Below are 16,686 nucleotides of genomic sequence, written 5' to 3'. Positions count from 1 at the left end.
TAATTTGGGTCCCTTCTCTTTTCTTTTGGATAAGTCTGGCCAGTGGTTTATCGATGTTATTAATTCTTCCAAAGAACAATCTTCTAGTTTCGTTGATCTGATCTACTGTGTTTCTGGTTTCTAATTCATTGATTTCTGCTCTAATCTTAATTATTTCTCTTCTAATGTGTGGCTTAGGTATCATTTGTTGCTTTTTCTCTGGTTCTTTAAGGTGTAGAGTTAGTTGGTGAATTCGGGATTTTTCTATTTTTTTTTGAGTGAGGCTTGGATGGCTATGTATTTCCCCCTTAGGACCGCCTTTCAGTATCCCATAGGTTTTGAACTGGTGTGTTTTTGTTCTCATTGGTTTCCATGAATTGTTTAAGTTCTTCTTTGGTTTCCTGGTTGACCCAAACATTTTTGAGCAGAGTGGTCTTTAGCTTCCAAGGGTTTAAATTTCTGCCAAATTTTTTCTTGTGATTGAGTTCCAGTTTTAAAGCATTATGGTCTGAGAATATGCAGGGAATAATCTCAGTCTTTTGGTTATCAGTTGAGACCTGATTTGTGACCCAGTATGTGGTCTATTCTGGAGAAAGTTCCATGTGCGCTCGAGAAGAATGAGTATTCTTTTGTTTTAGGGTGGAAAGTTCTGTATATATTTATGAGGTCCATCTGGTCCAGTGTGTCATTCAAAGTTCTTGTTTCTTTCTTCTTTGTTTTTTTTAAAAGATTTTATTTATTTATTTGACAGAGATAGCGCACAAGTAGGCAGAGAGGCAGGCAGAGAGAGAGGGAGAAGCAGGTTCTCTGCCGAGCAGGGAGCCCAATGAGGGACTTGATCCCAGGACCCTGGGATCATGACCTGAGCTGAAGGCAGCCGCTTAACCAACTGAGCCACCCAGGCGCCCAAAGCTCTTGTTTCTTTGTTGATTTTCTGCTTAGATGATCTGTCTATTGCTGAGAGTGGAGTATTGAGGTCTCCTACAATTAACATATTGTTATCAATATGACTCTTTATTTTAGTTAACAGTTGGCTTATGTAGATGGGTGCTCCCATATTGGGGGCGTAGGTATTTACAATTGTTAGATCTTCTTGTTGGGTAGACCCTTTAAGAATGATATAGTGTCCTTCTGTGTCTCTAACTACAGTCTTTAGTTTAAAATCTAATTTGTCTGATATAAGAATTGCTACCCCAGATTTCTTTTGAGGTCTGTTGGCATGTAAGATGGATCTCCATCCCTTCACTTTCAGTCTGGATGTATCTTTAGGTTCAAAATGAGTCTCTTATAGACAGCATATAGATGGTTCCTGTCTTTTTATCCAATCTGCAACCCTGTGTTGTTTTATGGGAGCATTTAGGCCTTTCACATTGAGAGTGATTACTGAAAGATATGAATTAATGGTCATCATGTTGCCTGTGAAGACCTTGTTTTTATAGATTGTCCCTGTAAATTTTTTTTCTGTATCAATCTTGGGGTCTTTCTCTTTTTATAGAACCTCCCTTAATAGTTCTTGCAGGACCGGCTTAGTGGTCACATATTCTTTCAGTTTCTTCCGGTCTTGGAAGCTCTGCATCTCTCCATCTATTCTAAATGACAGCCTTGCTGGATAAAGTATTCTTGGCCGCATGTTCTTCTCATTCAGTACCCTGAATATGTCTTGCCAGGCCTTTCTGGTTTGCCAGGTCTCTGTGGATAGGTCTGACATCATTCTGATGTTCCTCCCTCTGTACATAAGGAATCTCTTCCCCCTAACTGCCCTTAAGATGGTTTCCTTGGTTCTAAGGTTTGCGAGTTTTACTATTACATGCGGGGGTGTTGGCCTGTTTTCCTTGATCTTGGGAGGGGGTTCTCTCTGCCTCTAGGACACGAATGTTTGTTTCATTCCCCTGATTAGGGAAGTTCTCAGCTACAATTTGCTCAAATATATCTTCTAGTCCTTTCTCTCTCTCCACCCCCTCAGGGATTCCAATAATTCTGACATTGGAACATTTCATGGTGTCACTTATTTCTCTGATTCTATTTTCATGGATTCTGAGTTGTTTTTCCCTGGCCTCCTCATTTCCCTTTTTGTCTATTAATTGGTCTTCTAGGTCACTAATTCATTCTTCTGCCTCACTTACCCTAGCTGTTAGATTATCTAGATTAGATTGGATCTCATTGATAGCATTTTTAAGTTCTGCCAATTCAGCTTTCATTTCTGCCCTTAGAGACTCTATGTTGCCATTAATCGATTTCTCCATTCTAGCTATTGTCTTCACAATTGCTAGCCTGAATTCAATCTCCGACATCTTGGTTATATCTGCAACCATTTGTAAATCTGTGGCATAAGCCAGAGTCTCTGAGTCTTTCCTATTTTGTGGGTTCCTCCTCCTAGTCATTCTGTTGAGGGGTGGTTGAGGGAAAGTACAGAGTCCAAATTATTGACCACAACCCAAGCAAGATGCACCTATTTTCTAGGGACCTTAGGGTTGCTGGCCTCTTGTTTTCCCAGCCTGTCTCATGGGGGAGGGGCCTACAGTGCTGTTACTCAGGGAACCCTGTTTGGGCAGATTTGCCCTGCCCCCTGTGGTGGGGGATGGGCTCAGTGAAAACCGTTTTTGGGGGGCTTTTTTTCTCTGGTGGCTTTCCCTGGTGGCTTTCCATGTCTCTTCCAAGAGTCAGAGCAGAAAAGACCCTTTCCAGTCCTCTGCCTCAGAGCAGAGAGATCACAGTCTGTTCTTCAATGAGCTCTCCAGACCACACTATCTCCGTTTCCATCTGTACTGCTTAAAACTGCAGCGGTCCTGGGTTGTGCACCCCTCAGCAGTGCTCCCAGTCCTCGCCTCCAGGTCGGGGCACGTCTCTGCTCTTTGGGCTGCTAAAACCGCCAGCCACCTCCAGTTCGCGCATGTGGCCCTGCAGCTCTGGGTTTCCATGCAGGGGCTACCTTAAAGTCCTTTCCCCGCCGCTACCAGTCTTCGAGTGTGTGCCCGGTCCCCGGCACTGGAGGCTATCACTCACCGGCAGTATAGGATCCCGGCAGCTAGGCTCCTTTCCGCTGCCGTTTATCCTCTGATATGTGCCTGTGGAATCATGGCTCCCTGCTTCGTACCTCGAAACCAACTGCCTGCGATATTCTGTTTGTAGATATCCAGATCTATCTTCTTACATCGCAGGCTGATTTTGTGGGTGTTCAGAGTGGTCTGGTAGATATCCAGCTCAATTCCGGGGACCGGTTGCAATAGGGTCCCCTACTCCTCTGCCATCTATTCCCCCTCCCTTGTAGATTGTTTTCTTAATGGTATCCTGTAGTCATGTAAGCTTTCTTCACTCTTTTTCATTCTTTTTTCTTGGTTTTCCTATGGCTTGATAATTTTAAATGACCTGTATCTGCCTCCTGATTCTTTCTTCTGCTTGATCCAGTCTGATGTTAATGCTCCCTATTGCATTTTCCTCCTTTTAATTCTTTGTATTTTTGTTGTTGTTGTTGTTGTTTAGTTCTTGAACTTCTGTTTGGTTCTTGTTATGATGTCTTTCTGTTAAACTCATTTTGCTCATATATAATTTTTCTGATTTCATGAATTGTGTTTCTGTTTTTTCTTGTAGGTCACTGAGCTTCCTTAAAACAACTATTTTGAACTTTTTATTGGGAAAATCACAGATCTCCATTTCTTTGGGGTTGGTTACTAGAAAATTATTGTGTTCCTTTGGTGGTGTCATGTTTCCTTGATTTTTCATGTTCGTTGAAGTCTTGTGTTATTGACTTCCCATTTGAAGAAGAAGGTCACCTCTTCTGTCTTTACCAACTGGCTTTGGTAGAGTAATAACTTCTCTTAGTCCTGTTAGGAATTCTGAGGCTTTCCAGACCTTTTCTATGGAATACCTCCTCCTTACTTCTTAGGGGGAGAATTCTTAAAATTGTGTGCCTTCTTTTGATCCTGCAAGGTCAGGCCAATTGCTGATAGCCTCCTGTGTGCTTTCTCTAGGGCAGTGCTAAATGCTCAAATTTCTCTCAGCCCTGTAGAGTTGGGCCAGCTTTCTGTGTATGCTCATTAGGCATCTGCAAAGGCTTGCTGTTGCTACTGTCAGTGGCATGCAGAGGGAGCTGGCCACAGGGTGAGGTGTGTGGATGGGGTGTGCAGAATGTTAGGGGTGCCTGTGGGCCAGTTGAAAGGATCTGCAGGTAAGGTGTCCCCAGTGACTAGTGGGTAGGCTTCCTGATGGAGTCTGTGACATGGTTAGTAAGATCCACGTCCCTTTGATACACTCTGGAAGTCTTGGCTACTGTTCTCCCAGCCATTCCCTGCCCCAGTCATGTAGTATACTTAAGTTTTCTGGATGGGATGAGAAAGAAGCTGTGTCCAGCACAACTCACTCACGTTCTCACTTTCCCTCATGAGAGAAATCATGGACCAAAAAGTTCTCTCTTGGCACTGAGCTGTGTCACATCAGGGAAGGGGTGATGCAAGTAAAGCAAACCATTACTCTTACTTTCTTCAGTGCATCCAGTCTCTGATTTTTCCCTCCAATGGTGTGCTGGAACTTCTGCTCTGGACTCATGGCCTTCCACAAAGGCACTCTGTTCCATGGGTGATTGTCAAGATCAGCGTTCTTTTTCTAGGAAGATGGTAGAAAACACCTTTTCTGTCATTTTGATGTCATTGTTCCCTGTTATCTTCTTTAAAGCCAATTCCAGCAATGCGGAACATGGTCAATGCCTGCTTTAGCACCCAACAACAGCAATGCATTAAGCTAAGTGATTGCTTAAGAATCCAAGAGAGTTTCTGCTCTAAGGCAGTAACAGCCTCCCAATTATGTTGTTCTGTCCCTTATGGTAGATGATTTTCCTTGTGGTTTCCCACAGGCTACTCAAAATGCACCAGTTGGTGTATCTTTTGCTTGGCTCCCAATTCAGCAGAACGGCTTGTGTGGAGTTTTCATCTCCACATGTATATTTTGACTTTCCATTTGGTGCCTTGGCAGGAATGCAAGACTTCAATTATCTCAGCAGCAACTGTTTCGAGATCACCGTGGAGCTTAGCTGTGAAAAGTTTCCACCTGAAGAGACTCTGAAGAGCTACTGGGAGGATAACAAAAACTCCCTTATTAGCTACCTCGAGCAGGTAAACACCACCTCCAGCATAAAATGGGAGATCTCAGAGCATTTAAACCTGGCATACAATCATTTCCTACGAGGAGTCCAGTCCAGGGGAGTCCATCTGACTCAGAATGAGGACGCTGCATTTGGAAAACATGTCGGTAGTAGTCCATACAGGCTTTCATTTGTCATAGGTTTTGTGGCTCATGAATATTCACTGAGAACTAAACTGAGATTTGTGGTAAAGTGAGGTGACATCCTGTCTTCATTCATGTTGCTCTAAGCCAGGCAGTCCTAGGACCCTCCTCCCTGATTGTCTTGGGCCTTTCGGGCATCCCAGGCAGGACCATGACAAGGGTGAGGTAAGTGAGGCGCCTAGGGTCTAAAACCTAAGGAGGCACTTATTCTCCGGGGCATGTAGGTATAGGATCAGCACCTGAGTGTGAGTGCCTTCTTAAATTCTGTGCCCCATGTGCCCCACTTGTTTCACCCTCCAATGAGCGGGATCTGAGTTAATCACAATACCTATAGCTTTCCTTTATTGGGTGTTTACTGTTTCCCAGGCATTCTTCTGAATGCCTTACATGTAATCATTAATGCATTTAATCCTCACGACAACCCTATGATGGAAGTTGTATCATCGTTGTCATCATCATCATCATCCCTGAATTAAAAATGAGGGATCAGAGACACAGATAAGTCAAACAGCTTGCCTGAAATCACTCGGGCAGAATTTGAATCCAGGCTGTGTCCTTCCAGAATCACCATGCCACATTGCCTCTGATGACACACAAGCCTAGATCTGTGCTAGAGAGGCACTTATGTAGCCATTCCAGTGGGGTCTCTACAGAATTTGGGGGGAATCTCACTATCTGCAAGAGTAAGATAACTTACCTACTGAGATTGAACTCAGGCCAGTCCCCTGCCCACCCCACATCTCTATACTATGTTGACATTGGCACCAGGGGCCACGCTGGTGAAACAGACCTAAACTCTGATCCTTGCCTGCGGTGCCTTGATGGTCTTCAAATTCCATTCTGTATGTGGCTATTTACACCCAAAGCCAGGTAGAGTGATGTCAGTTTCACACGCCAGCAGACAGTCGAGACTAATTTAAAAACTAATTCGATATGAACAAATGATGTTAAATAAACATGAAGCTATTTGCATATATGTGGACAACATATACATAGGAAACCAGTGCATTTAAAAAAATGTAAAATCAGCTTAAGTATTCTTTTACACGTTTCAGGTATCCACATAATACCTTACTAAGGGAACCTGGGTGGCTCAGTTGGTTAAGCGACTGCCTTCGGCTCAGGTCATGATCCTGGAGTTCTGGGATCGAGTCCCGCATCGGGCTCCCTGCTCAGTGGGGAGTCTGCTTTCCCTCTGACCCTCCCCCCTCTCATGTGCTCTCTCTCTCTCTCAAATAAATAAATAAAAAAAAATTAAAAAAAATACCTTACTAAAAGTGATTCTCATGGAATGGAACCACCAATTACAAAGATTAAAAATTACATTACACAGGATTTTTTCAATCAGTGGAATCCTGCTGCATGTTAATATAAAAAGGTATTTTTTACAACAAAAGCTAACGATAATTAGCCATGCTGACCCTAGAGCGACCCTGATAAGAACCCCCGAATAGTATCTCCTTCGAGGAGAGCTATAAATATATTTTTTGGGTAGAGGAAGTAAGATGGGGCTATTTGAAAAGTCCTCCACTTAGATGTCAAATAATGCCTCCTTTATAACAGTGCTTTTCATTCTATTTATATAGTTCTTTCAACAAAAATTTATTCAGCTACTCTAGTGTCTTAGGCACACTGTGAAGCACTGGGGATAGAAGTCTTTATATTAGTGAGTTCAGAAATGTCAGTACCGAATCACACAAGAGGATGATAAATGCTAAAATAAAGGTTAGTTACAAAAAGCCATGGCAGCACACTGGGTCCCTAAACCAGTCCTGCTCATTAATTAAAAAAAGAGGTTCAGCTGCTGCTTAGGTCTTAGTTATTAAGAAAAAACTCAAGACAATACAAAACCCACAAATGTGTACCATTAGGAAAGAGGAGAATATGTGTTATATTTATGGTGGCAAGTAGGCATGTATCAACTCATCAATTTATATAGAAATAAGCTGGAAAGAAGAGGGAATAGGTCTTACAGTCCTGTTTTATGCCACTTGGAATCAGAATTTGATCTGTCCACAGACCCATAGGATCCACCCTGATAGGACCTCAGTGTTATGGTACCAGCTATGTAGAAGCAGTGAGAGTGATATTTACAATGGGCTCATCCAGCTTGCTTCATAGAACACTTAGTTTAGGGAATCAAAGGCTGATGACAGGTCAGTGAAGACTGCCAGAAGTTCTGTGTTGAAATTATTTTATTGACAATGGGACAGAGTACGGTGGGGCTTAGTAATTGAACACCTGGACCTAAAGTCTAAGTGTGGACTAGTTTACAACTCATGGAAAACAGGTGATTAGGAGGTCTAATTCTGTAATTGGTTGAAAGGAAATCCCTTGCAGGGCTTTAAAGGGATGTTTGCAGGAACTGGAATTGTAAAGTTAATTAAGATAAATAGTTTGCTATGGTGGAGAGCCTCTCAATAGCTTTGGAACAGTCTAGTTCTTAAAATTTCCAAAGAAATTCCCAAAGAATGGTTTGTGGGCACCGGCATCAGAATCACCTAGGTTCTTGTTAAAAATGACTTTCCTGGCCCACCACTGAATCCCACTTCCTGCATGGTAGGATCCCAGAGTCTCCATTTCAACAAACTCTGGCTGATACCTAACGTACAGGAGGGCTTAAGGGTCAGTGATATGAACAGTTCTAGTAACAATGGAAGCTCTGTTTTTTTTTTTTTTTTTTTTTTCCAGCGTTGGTTGATTGATGTCCTGGAATCTGAGGAGAGAGCATTATAGGAGGGACAAGTGTAGTAAATAGCTTCTTCAGGCATGAGTGAAATTTGAACTTCTATGATTTCCTTTGCAAAAGCCATAAAATGACAGCATTTTCTGATCTGCATTCACGTGGAGTTGTGAGAGCCCATAACACTTCCATTGAGATTTATTACTACAGTGGAATTTTTCAGAGAGGTTTGCTCCAAAATTGCCATATCAGAGACAGATATCTACTTATTTCACTATTTCTTAAATGGAATACTATAAGTCTTGGGTTGCAGAGGCAGAAAAAAAGTAGTCATGAATATTAACTGGGTATATTTGTGCCTAATGCAGGCGAACTATGTGTTTTTGAAGTGATTGACTTATTTTCAAATGGCAAGGAAATTTAAAACTTTCATTTCTCTAAGGTTTATAATATTGATAATACCAGGATTATAGTGCCTCAGTGAGCATAAAGTACATGTGGGTAAATAATGGCTTGTTTACAAGCCTTCTAAATTTCCTTGAAGAACCCTCATATTAAGAAATTTAAAGTTTGTATTTTTCCTCTGATTTTCTGCTGTGTATCTCTCTTCCTTTTCTCTAAATTTTTTCGGATCTCCAAATTGCCTTTAGAGGAAGGAAATACATGTAATTTTTTAATTTTTTAATTGTTATGTTAATCACCATGCATTACATCATTAGTTTTGGTTGTAGTGTTCCATGAATTACATGTAATTTTTGTAGGGTTTTAGAGATTCTGTACTTTTTTTTAAAAAATAGCAAATGCCAAAAGATTTGTTGATTGATAACCCAGGGCATCTCTTTGATAAAACATTATACTACTGCCAGATTTATTCTCTGATGACAAAGGCAGACCTGAAACTTATTATACCTTCTGTAGGAAATATTTCAGTATCCTCAGGAGCAAAAGAAAATTCGCTTTCTAGGGCTAGATGGAGTGAGGAGCAAGCTGAGCCTCTGGGAAGTTTAGGCATCTTCTGTTAAGTAATTAAGCTTAATGAATCACCATTTGGTATTTCCAGAAGCAGCACTTTCTCAGGAACCTGAAGTGACTCTCTGTCACTTGAAACACATATTGACTTAGTTGAGTTCTGTTTAAAAACGAAGGAAAAAGCTGCTTTTGTAGTTTGCATTGCATTAGTTATCAACTACAGCTTAGTTCAGGGGCATTATTCTTGATAGCGCCTCTTCCATTTCCTTTCTAAATCCAGTCTTCAGTTTTGAAGTTCACAGATCTTTCATGTCACTTATTTTCAACCAAAAGAATATTGTTAATGGGTTTACTGCAAGAGTAGTCACAGTGTATCTTTCTACTCAACATGAACAAGGAGTAAAGGGCTGGAATGTGATTCTTGCTAGCTGGCAGGGGTCATACAGTCTATACACAGGTGACCAAATGTAAGAGGGAGAAACTGATGAAATATGCTAAGCCCAGATCTACTTTACAGATATGACAGACTTTTTGCTTGTTTGTTTTATTTTGGTGATTTGGAAGGTACTTTGTTGTCTTTCTTTGATGCAGAACGAGATGTCAATTTTCAAGGGATTACTTCCCATTTGTCCATTTGAGAAAGAACAGTGTAGAGAATGTTCAAAACAATTTGAGCATATTTTGATCCTTAAACAATGAGGATCTACAGTATTCTGCTCGAAAATAAGGAGATTTTTTTTTAAAGATTTTTTATTTACTTATTTGACAGAGAGAGACACACAGCGAGAGAGGGAACACAAGCAGGGGAGTGGGAGAGGGAGAAACAGGCTTCCCGCTGAGCAAGGAGCCCAATGTGGGGCTAGATCCCAGGACCCTGGGATCACGACCTGAGTCAAAGGCAGATGCTTAACTGACTGAGCCACTCAGGCGCCCCGAAAATAAGGAGATTCTTGACATGAAACGTGTTCTTAGATAATTTCTAATTTGATTTTTTTGGTTCTTGACCTTCACAGATACACCGAGGAGTTAAAGGCTTTGTCCGAGACCTTCAAGGGAACCCGATTGCCAATGCAACCATCTCTGTGGAAGGAATAGACCATGATGTTACATCTGGTGGGTGTTCTCGAGGCTCTAGTGTAATACAGAGCATGATTACTTGTTATCCTAGTTAGAGTTCTTAACGTTATTCTAAGCAAAACAATTGAATGCCTTCTGTCCTTTACCTCTCTTTCCTCCAGCTTTGATCTAGTTAAATTTCCTTTTTTGGGAGCAGGTCAGGCAGGTACTCGGGATGGTTGCTGGCTTAGAACTTGGGGTGCAGCAGATGGCGCCCTTTCCTCACTCTCTCAGCCCGGAGCTCACAGGTGGTGCCATCCACTGGAGGTTCCGTGTAGTTCTTTTTTTGGGGGGGGGTTTCCTTTTTTTAAAATTTTAAGTTCAATTAATTAACAATATAGTGTATTATTAGTTTTAGAGGTAGAGTTCAGTGATTCATCGGTTGCATACAACACCCAGTGCTCATTCCATCACGTTCGTGTAGTTCTTGAGGCAAAAGCAAATGAACTCGCTGGAGGTGGAAGTATCAGCATCTTTCTGATCACTCTGAAGTGCTGACAAGCTGTTAATTGGAGGACCTCAGGAGAGAGTGGAAAGAATAGGAAAGAAAAATGCCAGTGTATTGTGTGTCTAGGATTTCTCACACATTTCTTCATTTAATCTGTACGATAAATGCAGACTTACTTAGGGTCAAACAAGATGTTAACAGCTTTGAGGTGGTTGTTAGTAATTTCTAACTTCAAAACCCCATTTCAGTTTTCCCTGTTTGGGGACAAGGATGTATTTTCCTGGCAAACCTACATACTCCTGTTAATCAACATTTATCCAGCTCATTTTAGTTTTAACTGTCATTTGTTGGGGTCTTTTCAACAACAATATATTTTTAGTTATGAACTATTCACATATTTCCAGGCCTTATAATTAATGAACATTTACCTTATTTCTTACTCTCTACCATCACCTCTTTCTCAACCTCCTTATTTCTAACTTGGGTATTTTTAAAAATCCTTAACATGCCCCCCTAAAGTTCCATTTATTTATCTATTCAACAAATATTTATCAACACCCCACTAATGCCAGCACATCTTGCCAACCAATATACCAGAATCTGTGCCAAGACATTGCTCCCTTAGCCCTCGGGGAGCTCAGAGAGGGCACCCAGGCCTTGGTCCCCTCTGGCCACATGGAGCCTCTTCTGTCTGTTAACCTGAGTGCCAGAGAGATGCAATTTTTTCTGCATTCCATGATGCAGGCATTTTAGGAAAATCTAACATAGGAAATACATACAGGTAGAAAAGAATGAAATCTGAGATCTTTTCGAGGGCAGGGTAGGAAGGAGGAATGGAGCCCGAGGTAGAGAGGGAACTGAATGCATTGTCCTGGAAACCCGGAAGTGTTTCAAGAAAGAGGGAGTGATCAGGAGTGCCAAGTAGGATGAACCTTGTGAATGAACCAGTGTGGAGAATCCCTATAGAATCCGTTTTCACGGGCCGGTGGGAGCCTCATTGGAGGGTCTAAGAGAGAATAGGAGAGACGTTAGAAATAGAGTATTGACAAATCTCTTCAGATATTTTGCTATAAAGCAAAGGCGATCAGTGATGCACCACCTGAAAGGAGATGTGGGAGTCAGAGGAAGATTGGAAGAGATGGTCACGGGGGCTTTTCTTTTTTCTGGTTTTATTTTCACAGTGAAGTAAGATGGAAAGCATCAACTGAGAGTGAGGATGAAGAGGATGTGTCAGGGGTGTTAGGAAAAAGGAGAAAGTGTGCAATGTTCACTGGGGCCTGGCTACTCAAAGTGTGCCCCGCCCAGCAGCTGAATTCAGCACTGCCCTGGAGCTGGTTAGGAATGCAGAATCTTAGGCCTCACCCTAGGGCTAGCGAACTAGAATTTGCACTGTACCAAGTTTCTCAAGTGATTGATGTTCACTGATCTAGGAAGATGAGAGCGTGGAAGGACCAGGGAGGAAGGGACTAGAAGGAAGACAGGGCAGTTCCATGCCCGAGGTTAGGTGGGTGTATATGAGTCAGAGACTGATGAGCAAGGCAGTGTGTTTTCCCCAGCTCCATGGGGACAGGTGGAGAGCCAGAAATGATCCAGGGTTGGTGGCTTGCCAGGCATGTATAACCAAGAGGCAAAAGCAGATGAGTTGAAGGCACATGCATGAGACTGATTATATAGGGGTGGCCAGGGATCCTAACCGAGATGAGGAGGGAGCTGTGGACATGTGGGGTGAGAAGGCATATGAGCCTTACCTCTGCTTAGGAATTCTCCAGAGAATTTGTTGAAAATGCAGTCCCTCCAGACCAGCACTTCAGACCAACCTATTCTGAATCTTCAGAAATAGAAATTTCTAGCTAGTGCCTTAGGGTTTCCAGTGAGGCTGTCTTGGGTCACACTTTGTGAAGCACTGATTAGACTCAGCCCATCAGGTCTTCATGGCAAGATAGTTGGCCAGAATCAAAAGACAGCACCAGATGCTCTGACACCATGATTGGGGGCTTTATATATCTTTTTACCTGTGTCACTCCTGACATGATTATGAGAATCCATTATCTTAGAAGATTTATTGACAATTTGACATTAATATCTGTAAAATTGCTATTAGAAATTTCTTCCTCTAAGAGAGTGTAACACTCATTTCAGTGGAGTTTTATCAAATTCCATAAACATCTACTTTAAAAAGAGGGAATCAAAGAAGTTGAACTGAGGTATACTAGGTATTCCTAAAATGGCATAATTATGTGATTTGATATTTTGTTTCACTACAGCAAAGGATGGTGATTACTGGAGATTGCTTGCACCTGGAAACTATAAACTCACAGCCTCCGCTCCGGGCTATCTGGCAATAACAAAGAAAGTAGCAGTTCCTTATAGCCCTGCTGTTGGGGTAAGAAATCGTAATTGCTAAGATTTATTGAGCATTTCATCTGTGTCACAGATATTCAAATGATTTATATTTAGTCTTCATAATAACCCTCTTGAGGTAGTTACTGCTATTACCTCCATTTAACAGATGAGAAAACTGAGGCCTAGCAAAGTCAGCTGACTTGACGAAGGGCTCCCTGGTTGATTTTATACCACTCAGTGTGAAGCTCCCTTATCGTTTCTCAGTTTTTGAAGACATCCACAAGAAAATAAATACAACTTAAAAAAATTAAACTTTTATTTGCCGCATTGATTTCAATCTAAAATGAGATTTCTGTTCCATTTATCTTTGTATTTCTAGCATCTAGTACAATACTCAGTGAGTATTTGGAAAAATTAATTATGCCTGTCGGGTGATCTTAGGCATTAACCAAATATTTATTAAGTGCATATTATGAGAAAGACCCCTTGCTAAGAGCTATCAAAAAGTGCATCTTATTTAAGTAGGTACCACTTATTTCGCTAAGAAGGTGATGGTGATGAGACCAAAACTTCTCTTGCAGCAGGATTCTACTGCATTCTACAATCTTTGCATTACATTTTTGCAACCAGGGAATGGCCTGCAGGATTTCCAATTGAAAGGCTTACTTAAAAAGAATTTACTGCATTTTTGTGCATGCCTCAAAGTTTGAAGTATAAGTGCTTAGTTTTGCAGACAGAATATCTTGAATTTTTAACTAGTGCTTTGGTTTTCATTGCATGTATGTGTACATTAGACTGTATGTGTTTTAAAATCAGGAGGTAAATTTGGGCAAGTGAAACCTAGGAAAAAGTAGCCCCAGAAACAGGTTGTTAAATGTTCAATTATTTGATCTTAGCCTTTCTGGCCAGTGTTACTTCAAGGAGGTAGTGAGTGTTATATTCCTAAATAACTAGGGGCCTAATTAAGTGGCCAGATCGAGGAACTCTTATTTCTCTTTGCAATGAGAGCAGGGGTACCTAAAGGGCCCGAGGAGGACTGAAGTTGGGAAGTACAGATTTTGAATAGCCTTTTATGCCGAAGTGCATGGATTTCCATAGACCTACTGAGAACTCCCAGTTCACACAGAGTTGAGTTCCTGGGCCACTGGCCTCTGTAGTGGTTTGGAGATGTATATGTTTCCATCAGTTTCCTTAGCAGAACCAAGATTCTGGAAAACAGAACCTGTGGTTTGGGACACCAGGACACTGAACTACATTCTGCCATATTTTCCCAGCTATTAGGAGAAAATTCAAGGCTTATAGACACTCAGTGAATACTCAAAGGAAAAAAATTAATTATAAATTACATCTTCTTATTGGCAGGGAAAGATTGTCTTTAAACAAGCTGCCTTTAAACAAACTGCTTTTTAAAAACTTTTTTATTGTTATGTTAATCACCATACATGACATCATTAGTTTTTGATGTAGTGTTCCATGATTCATTGTTTGTGCATAACACCCAGTGCTCCATGCAGAACGTGCCCTCTTTAATACCCATCACCAGGCTAACCTACCCCCCCCACCCCCTCCCCTCTAGAACCTCAGTTTGTTTTTCAGAGTCCATCGTCTCTCATGGTTCGTCTCCCCCTCCGATTCCCCCCCTTCATTCTTCCCCTCCTGCTAGCTTCTTCTTTTTCTTTTTTCTTAACATATGTTGCATTATTTGTTTCAGAGGTACAGATTTGTGATTGAACAGTCTTGCACAATGCACAGTGCTCACTATAGCACATACCCTCCCCAATGTCTATCACCCAGCCACCCCATCCCTCCCACCCCCACCACTCCAGCAACCCTCAGTTTGTTTCCTGAGATTAAGAATTCCTCCTATCAGTGAAGTCATATGATACATGTCTTTCTCTGATTGACTTTAAATAATCTGCTTTTAAATAATCCTGCAAGACTATAAGATCAAAGCACATTTCACACATAGTGGCTTTTGATTGTTTTTTTTTTCCTCTGAAAATATCTTTTGTTTATCACAAGAGATTTTTAGGATATACTTTAATTCAGGTGGCTATACTGAGCTTATTCTATAAGCTCTAGAACTGCGCTCATTTTTAAAATTTTAGCTTTTAAAGATACACATGCAGTTTGGTAACAATATATTCTTGATTTTCTCCTTTAGGTTGATTTTGAACTGGAGTCATTTTCTGAAAGGAAAGAAGAGGAAAAGGAAGAATTGATGGAATGGTGGAAAATGATGTCAGAAACTTTAAATTTTTAAAAAAAGCTTCTAATTAGCTGCTTTTAATCATCTATACAATATAGTATGATGTAACGTGGCCATTTTCCTTTAGATTTTGTGCAATATTTAACACTGATTTATTTTGTAATCATTTAAGTATCAATAGACACTACTTAAAATAAATAACTAGACTTTTAGGTAAAAATATAAGAACTTGGTCTGTTTCTTCTCATATAACATTCATTTTGCTACACATATTACATGGAGGACTGTAGAAAAGGTATAAGTGATCTTGCCATTTTAGACTTAAATGCAATATTCCACGTTATTTATGATACAGAAACTTTTTGAGTGATTCTAGCCTTTAAAAATTAATGAAGTGCTTTTAATGTAATTGGTGACAATGCCACATGGTGAATGCACTGAAAAGGTCAACAGCTACAGCGTGGAATTGTGAGCACTATACTGCAAGACTTCAATAGTTCAGTATAAATTGTCATTTGTCTTGTGCTGAATAGCTATATAAGCATGATCATGTTAATGCATTTTTTTGGATGGGAAGGAAATGTAAATGTTTAGAAAGAGGTTTTATGATGGGAATGGAAATCGACTTCTTGCTTGTACATATGGGGGCTCTACTGTTATATTATTCAGCCTGTTAACGCCACTTAAAAGTTTAAGGGTTTTCTCTTGGTTGTAGATTGGTCTAGAATTGCATTCTGAACGAATAAAGGTAAAAAAATATATATCCCCATGGTCTTTATTTTATTTTAATTCTCTATGATTTTTGGTCTAGAGTTGTGGTCTTGTGATGAAAAGTGTATTTCCTGTAATGCCCTCTCACTTGTTAATCCTCGCCATTTTAAAATTAATTAGTTAATTAAGATTGTATTTATTTATTGAGAGAGAGAGCAAGAGAGCGAGCGAGCACATGCATGAGCTGGGGGAGCAGCAGAGGGAGAGGGAGAAGCAGACTTCCCACCGAGCAGGGAGCCTGACATGGGGCTCGATTCCCAGACCACGAGATCACAATGTAAGCCAAAGTCAGCCCCTTAACTGACTGAGCCAACCAGGTACCGCTATCTTTGCCATTTTAAAATTTATCCAGTGACTGCTGTTTGCCAAGCATAGTGCAGACTCTGTGCGTGTTATTGGTGGACAAAAGGTTCTGACTCCATGGATTTTATGGATCAGTTGTGGACATAGACTTTAAATAAATTACACAGAAATGAGTATGTAATTATCTATCATGAGTAAAATGGTAGGAAAGAATAGGGTGTTCAGAAAAAGAGAATGACAGAGAAACTTGAATTGGACTGGCTGAGGGGACTCAGAAATAGCCTCTCAATGCATGTAAGCCCATGCCTAAAATAGGAGCAGGTATGGGCAGTACAGTGACTGAGTGTAGGGGTGTGTGAGTGCATGCGTGCATGCATGTGTGTGTGGTGGTGGTGGTGGTGGTGATGATGGTATGGTTGATCAATATGCAGGTATAGGTTTTTGTTAATGTAATGTTAACTGTTGTAATACCAAACCCCCATTATGGCTTAAGCACAAGAAAAGTGTATTTTTGACTCAGATATCTGTAAGACATACCTGAAGTCACTTCTGTACATGGCTCATTGCCCAGGGCTAGTCACACAGCTC

General features: G+C 40.9%; 1 protein-coding gene across 2 annotated transcripts in view; it reads left to right on the top strand.

Moving 5' to 3' along the window:
• CPE (carboxypeptidase E) overlaps positions 1-15,785 on the top strand; it is a 121,356-nt gene extending 105,571 nt beyond the window's left edge. For both annotated transcript variants that reach the window (XM_028104428.2, XM_088019574.1), the window contains exons 6-9: positions 4,945-5,084; positions 9,922-10,021; positions 12,737-12,855; positions 14,980-15,785. In XM_028104428.2, coding sequence (XP_027960229.1) covers positions 4,945-5,084; positions 9,922-10,021; positions 12,737-12,855; positions 14,980-15,078 — 458 coding nt within the window. In that variant the 3' untranslated portion in view covers positions 15,079-15,785. The remainder of the gene's footprint in view (positions 1-4,944; positions 5,085-9,921; positions 10,022-12,736; positions 12,856-14,979) is intronic.
• Positions 15,786-16,686: the final 901 nt, after the last annotated feature.

Source organism: Eumetopias jubatus, unplaced genomic scaffold, assembly GCF_037043125.1.
Source record: "Eumetopias jubatus isolate StellerSeaLion01/CBP00866 unplaced genomic scaffold, mEumJub1_p1.0 scaffold_2, whole genome shotgun sequence".
NCBI classification, from domain to species: Eukaryota; Metazoa; Chordata; class Mammalia; order Carnivora; family Otariidae; genus Eumetopias; species Eumetopias jubatus.
Note: the sequence above shows the minus strand (reverse complement) of the source record. Positions and strands in the feature narration are given on the sequence as shown.